General features: G+C 45.8%; 1 protein-coding gene across 2 annotated transcripts in view; it reads left to right on the top strand.

Annotated features, from left to right (window-relative positions):
* Positions 1-446: 446 nt before the first annotated feature.
* The window catches only part of AKAP12 (A-kinase anchoring protein 12), a 120386-nt gene continuing 113722 nt past the window's right edge, over positions 447-7110 (top strand). The window contains exons 1-2 of one of the 2 annotated variants that reach the window (XM_008007572.3): positions 447-540; positions 867-1207. In XM_008007572.3, the coding sequence (XP_008005763.3) occupies positions 1046-1207 (162 nt within the window). In that variant the 5' untranslated portion in view covers positions 447-540; positions 867-1045. Of the gene's footprint in view, positions 541-806; positions 1208-7110 lie in introns of those variants that run through there. The other variant, XM_008007571.3, reaches the window with a different exon arrangement.

Here is a 7110-nt window from a genome sequence, read left to right as displayed (position 1 = left end):
ATATTACAATCAAGGGTCGGAAAGGAAAGGATGCAAGCCACTTGGACTGATACTATTCCAAGTCTTCATATTTTGAGAAAGGCTGATGGCAAAGGAACAGATCTATGCTGTCATGTTTCAGCATCGCCCAGAGGTGGCCTGGATGCGTAACCTCCAGCACAGGCCCTCAAAGAAGGACGGGCACATTTCCGGTAACAGCCTCTTTCCCCCCGTTCCCCGGGGAGAGGGGGGCGGCTAGCACTGCTGATGGCATCGCCTGACATCACTTGTTCCGGAGGATAGGAGAGCGTGGGCCTGCGTGGCCCACCTCATCCGTGGCCTGACTGCGTTAACCTCTCGGTTCCCTGCTCTTGCCACGTGAGGTGCCCAAATATGGTCGGACTCAGGAGGAGCCAGGGAGCGCTTGCCTTTCTCCTGCTAATGGGGAGGAGGCTGGAACAAATGTTTGGAGTTAAACACAATCTGCAGGAAAGCAAATGGGGACTCGGGCTCGCTCCTGGGCGAGCTGAAAGTCGGCTGCAGCAGAAGCTCCTGCCTTGGGTGATCCATCATTTAATAAACCCCAGAGAATCCAGTGTCCCCGGCAGGCTTTTTGCTCCCCTGCTCTCTTGCCTTCTGAGGCCCTCGGTCGTCCCCGCAGCTCTCGTCCCCCCTGTTGGAAACGGGAGGCGCCCGAGGGCCGGGTGGGCTGCTGCCTGGACCTGGGCTGGCACGTCGCAGCGCCTCTGGTCCCGGCAGCCTGGGGGCAGATGCTGCTGCAAGGCGTGTCTGGGGCTGTGCTCATGTGATGAAGCGAGGGAAAAACCAGGGGGAGGGGGGCGGAGGCTAAGAGGTGGCCTTTTTTTTCCCCCCCCTTTTCTTTTAAGGAGTTTGCCGCGAGCGCGTCTCCTTCATTCGCAGGCTGGGCGCGTTCGTAGGAGGCTGGCGGCGAAGGAAGGCGCTCTTGGGACCTCGCTGGCGCGCGTCTTTTGGCTCTTGCCCCTGTCCCTGCGGCTTGGGGAAGGCGTAACCCGGCGGCTGGGCGCGGGAGAAGTGCGAAGGAGCCATGGGCGCCGGGAGCTCCACCGAGCAGCGCAGCCCGGAGCAGCCGCCCGAGGGGAGCTCCACGCCCGCAGAGCCCGAGCCCAGCGGCGGTGGCCCCTCGGCCGAGGCGGCGCCAGACACCACCGGGGACCCCGCCATCGCTGCCGCGGACCCCGCCACCAAGGTATGGGCGCGCCAGGCCACCTGCGCTGGGAGGCGCGGATCTTTGGGGTGGGGGTGGGGGGATTCCTCCGATTTCCGCCGAGAGAACTTCCCGGCCCGTCCAGCCCCATCTGCAAACTCGGGAGCGCGAACCCCTCTTTGGAGGCTTTTCAGGGTCTTTTGCGCCGGGGCGGGGCCAGAGCAGCGGCGAGCGCGGCGGGGGGCTTGCGTCTTTGTCGCGGGTCTCCAGGGGAGGCGACTGCGCCATCCGCAGTAATAAAATCCGCGCCCTGCCCACGGCAACTGAGCCTTTCTCCGCACTCTTCCGGTGGAAGCCATCCAGCCCGAGGCGGATGAGCTGCGCTGGGGGATCCGTGGAGAATGGACCCCGGGCCAGGCCTCCGAAGCTCGGAGATGCGGAAAGTCAGCTGTGAGGCCAGGTAGCCCAGGCACCCTCAGGTTCCCCGCCGCGTACCGCCTTGGATGCCAGCGGTGCCTGGAGCGAGCGGGTTTGGTACCCAGTCCTGCGGCCCCGGCCGGAGCACACGCCGCCTTCCCGAGGCAGAGAAAGCCTGGTGTGTAGCTCGCTCGGAGCCAGGGAAAACCTGGGCAGGCGCTGCGTTTCCAAAAGGAGTGACAGGTTTCGCAAACCAGCCAGCGCCCTCGCGTTTGCTCAGCGCTTTGCCTGCGGACTCAGTTGGCCAAACACACACTAGAGTGGCTAGAAGTTCTCGAAGGATGCGGTCAGAGTGTAGCGAGCATTCCGGGTACTCTTCCCTGGACGCAGTGCTGAAACGACTGCATTTTATCGACTTCAGTCTTCAAGGCTGTAATATTTCTTGTGGGCCAGGACAGCCGCCAAGACGGTGGCTTGTTCTGGTCGTGGTATTTTAGATCTGTTTTCCAGCACGTGTGTTCATTAGCAAGGCTTCACTCTACTGGTTTTGTGATACCTTTGTATCACAAAGATACCCTTGTGATGCCTTGTAGAAAGATGTGGATAACCATGCTTAATAGTTAAATTTGCCGTGTGTCAAATTTGAGGATAGAGTACGTGAGTTATCTCAGGAGGCGCGGATGTTTACAATAGGAAAAAAAAAAAAAAAAAAGGAACCTACACCCATGACCTAGTTGCCTTGACCTCCTTAGCTGTCCTAGTCTAATTTGGACTGAGAGATTGCTCTTAATAATATAGTTTTTGCCTGCAGTCTTTGATTCATAACTACTTGTGAAATCCATGGTCCTTAGATGTTAAGTACTAACTGTGCCTCTGCTATGTAGATTTTCTAAGAGATGCTTAAGCTTCTGGCCTGAGGAATGTACTATCCTTTTGAGATCCAAGTCGCATTTTAATACTTACTGTATGCACATAATGTTTTGATGCCAGCTACTGTCAAAGTGGCTCGGTAACCAGTGTTGAGAGTCTAGTGATGAAAATAATTTATGGTATAATTGCTAAAAACTTGCAGTTGGGTGACATTCCCCGCCGCCCCCCTGCTTTTGTACTCCTTCAGATCTTACTAACTGTTCACCCTGAAATACGGCAGGATTTAATCCCTTCCCAGTAAATTTGAATTTGTTTATTTAAAAATATTCCTTCCATTCTCTTTTTCCTTCTTCCATAACCTTATCCTTTTCCTCTTTCCAAGTTGCCAACCGTCTTGAAGCAGCCAAACAACCTCCTTTTAAAAAATCACTTAAATGACATCCAGAATATCATTGAACTTGTTGGCATACTGCCCAGTTATCAATTTGGAGACAAATCAATACACTTACATGTATCCTTGGAATGTATTTAGTTTTCATTTCAACTAGCAAAATTTATCACTCAGGCTTTGAGCACAAATGTCTTTCCAAAAGGACTCCCTAATTAAGAATGACTCAGCACCATGGCCCTTGCCTCCCCTCTTCTTATTAAGCTCCAATTCCTGACCTCCAAGTAATCCCATCTCCCACTCTAGGCTCCATGGACCCGTCCCAGCAGTTTTCGCATGTGTGGGTTTAGTGTTCTCCTGGCTGTTCTGAATGCTTTGCAGGGGCAGGGAACATGCCTGGTTGTGCTGACCAGCGGTGTTCCTTCATGTGTGCCATGCTGCCTGGCACAGAGTCGGCTCTCAGGAATACTTGTGGAAAGAAGAAGGGGTGATACTGGCTTCTTGGTTTTGCTTGGAGAATATCAAGTTGGAGAATACCTTGACCTATCTTGACCTATCTGCTTTTACTACAATTTAACCCTTGATCATCTCATTATCACGTGAGACTGATTATGATAGTGACTAAGGCAAGTCAGTCTGTTTGGTTATTAATAGATCAAGTGAATAGTTAGACCAAAAACCTCAGATTTGGGGGCTTTGGATTCTGTTTGTCTAGATACAGAGTGGCTTGTTAGCATTGTAATCTCAAATTGGGTTTTATCTCAAATAGACAAATATGTTAAGTGCATATGGCTCAAATGAGACCATTTCATACACTGAGTTACTTAGGATTACGTCTTGAACTTTCTTGATGTGTCTATGGACGGTTGGAGAGGTTTAGCCAAATACATTTTCCCCTCCTTGGATAGAATGTGATCATTAATTAAAGGTTCTAATAGCTGACATATCACATGCATGCTATCTATTTAGCAATTGGATTTACTTTCTTTTTTTTCTGCTAATTTTAGTTACCAGTTACTCACTAAGTGCCCTTATCTGAACAGACATTACACTGGTTGAATTATCACTTGTGTTAGGTCAAATGGAGATTTAAACAAGCTTTTGATTACCCAGGCTTAACATTTAGATGCACTAAAGCAGAAGTCTTGGTTTTATGTATGGTGCATTTCCATAAAATGGAAGGAGTCTTTATCTTCTATTCAATCTTTTATAATCTTTATTTTTTCCCTTAGATCCAGAGATAGACTGGAAATCTTTTACAATCTTTGTATGTAAGATCCGGGCGGGGTGGGGTGAGGGGGGAATGGCTTGATCTGTTACCTGCTGGGGTTTAATTTTGAGACATGGCCGTCTCGCAACTGCGGGGTGCAGGAAGATTAGACGACCTGAGTGCTGGTGGTAAGTAAAGCCTCACACTTCACATTATTCCTTAATTGTCTGTTTTTAAAAATTTGTCTTAAAAAAATATTAAGGTGGCAACATATTCAGGTGGCAACACATTCAAGTGGCAACAGAGGGTGGGGTGACCAGTGACAAACTGACTTCCATGTCTCTGGCTAATCTTGATTTCTGGAGCCAGGCTCCAGACTAAGTCTGGACAATCGTAATTAATTAGCTTTCCTATATTTATTGCCTGATCAATGATTTCAGTGCTGGACACTGAACAATGGTCTGTTGCAACAGGCTGAGGCCATTGTCTGTGGCAGGTGGGAAGATGGGGGCTCTTGTTAGCTCCAAAAGCTGTGGTTCCATTTGGTTACAAGAGCCATGAATCACTAAAATATAAGGATGTACTCAAATAGGAGAATCCAGTGTCTGAATGGTAAATTTAAGGATGTGTTTGACTCTTGTGCATTAAAACACAATTGGCCGGGTGCGGTGGCTCACGCCTGTAATCCCAACACTTTGGGACGCGGGCAGATCACGAGGTCAGGAGATTGAGACCATCCTGGCTAACATGGTGAAACCTGTCTCTACTAAAAATACAAAAAATTAGTCAGGCATGGTGGTGGGTGCCTGTAATCCCAGCTCCTTGAGAGGCTGAGACAGGAGAATGGCGTGAACCCGAGAGGCGGATGAGCTGAGATCGCGCCACTGCACTCCAGTCTGGGCGACAGAAAAAAAAAAAAAAAAAGACAATTGAGGCGGCCAGCTGCAATTCATAATTCCTCCCATAAGCTAGGTCATATGCTTCCCCCTGTTTGCCACTTGTTTAACAATAAAAATGGAGAATGAAGATGGCCTCAAAGTGACTACATCACCAGTGTTACACAAATGGGCCAGAATTTAAGGCAAGAATTATATGTTTCTTAATAGAGGGGTGTTTCTGTGTGTGTGGCTACCTGTATTCCTGTGGATTTCCACCAGATTATAAGAGCTGCTGCTTTCTGACTAGAACAGAGACCAAAAATTGGAGATATGGATGTGGGGATGATTCTTTTGGGTACCAATAGAGTGTGGGAATCGCAGGGCTTCCCTTAAATCTATTACAGCTTATAGGCTAGTGGGTGAATTAGATCAGTGGAGATGTTCACTTGAAATATTTTCTTCTATGAAGAAAAGGCCTTGAAATGTGCATCCTCTTTGGGTTGACAAATTTCTATGCCTTTACAGCTTTAAGCTGATATTGTAAGATTATTCTAGTTTGGATCTTGTAAGATAATTAACAAAATGGAAATAAAATGTTTTGTTGTTAAAAATACTAGGAAATTATTTATTTTCCTTTGTCTTCATTAGTTTTAATACATATTCAGTGCTTAAAGAACACCAGTGCAGGAGAACCCAAACTAAATGGCATCATCCCCCGTCTCTGTAATTCTATATGCAGTAGCCATTCATGAAGTTAGAAATGCGAATTCATAGCACTAAGCGTTCTAAGAAAAATTAAGCCAGTATGTTTACCTCTTGGGGAAAAAAAAAAAAAAAAAACAATAACTAAATTTCCTTGAACCAAATTCTTTTTTGTTTTTTTTTTGAGACAGAGTTTCGCTCTTGTTACCCAGGCTGTAGTGCAATGATGCAATCTTGGCTCACTGCAACCTTTGCCTCCCGGGTTCAAGCGATTCTCCTGCCTCAGCCTCTCGAGTAGTTGAGATTACAGGCACCCACCACCACGCCCAGCTAATTTTCTGTGTTTTTAGTAGAGACAGAGTTTCACCATGTTGGCCAGGCTGGTCTCAAACTCCTGACCTCAGGTGATCCACCTGCCTCAGCCTCCCAAAGTGCTGGGATTATAAGTGGGAGCCACAGAGCCCAGCCTGAACCACATTCTTAGTTCTCTTATAACCTAACAAAAATTACAATTTAAAATAAGCTTCATTTTAAAATACAATGGAAAAATATGAAAAAAGCTGGGGGAAGAAAGAAACATTATATTGAATAAACATATATGCTTATTGTCAATCAATTATTTAAAAATCTGTAATTACAATTATTTTACTTGTCTATTTAGATCTTGGGCCATTTTTCTGCAAATTAAAACCCTATCGGAGAATGTAAGAGTAGGATTTCATACCTGTAATTATCCCTTTGTTCCCTTCTCATTCATATATCTAATAGATGGGTTGGGTGAAGATATTAGTAATTAGCAATAAATCTCAATTATATATACCTTCATATTTCTCATGAATAATTAAGTTTACTTATTTGAAACGGACTGTATATCTGACATCATCACTCTTGAATTGTAAAGGCTTAATAAGATCAAAAGCATTTGTTTACCTTTATTAAAATGATTTTTATTTAAAGTCATTACATAGCAAAGTTCATTTAATGTTTATTTTTAAAAAATATTAATGATTGAGAACTTAAATTTATAAATAGGGTAAATTACTTACAAATTTAAGTAATAATTTGAAGCCAGTATGATGGCTTCTTACATATTCTTTCAAAAACTTCATGCACATAAAAGTAGCTAAAAATGGCACAGTCTTTTCCATTTAAGAAAAAGATCATATCACATGCAGATTCTGCAACTTTAGATTTTGGATGTCTTTTCATATCAGGACATAAATAACCGCCTCCATTCTTATTAATTTGGGTGCATAAATTTCCCTTTTATGGGTTGAAGCCCTGTAATGATTTAACCAATTCCTTGGGTTTGTATTTAGATTGTCCTAGTCCATAAGTGTAATTGCTGAATTGCAAGCTTTATATGCATTTAAAAATTTAACCAGGCCAGGTGCGGTGGCTCACACCTGTAATCCCAGCACTTTGGGAGGCAGAGGCAGGCGAATCACGAGGTCAGGAGTTTGAGACCAGCCTGGCCAAC

The sequence above is a fragment of the Chlorocebus sabaeus genome, chromosome 13 (assembly GCF_047675955.1).
Source record: "Chlorocebus sabaeus isolate Y175 chromosome 13, mChlSab1.0.hap1, whole genome shotgun sequence".
NCBI lineage: Eukaryota > Metazoa > Chordata > Mammalia > Primates > Cercopithecidae > Chlorocebus > Chlorocebus sabaeus.
Note: the sequence above shows the minus strand (reverse complement) of the source record. Positions and strands in the feature narration are given on the sequence as shown.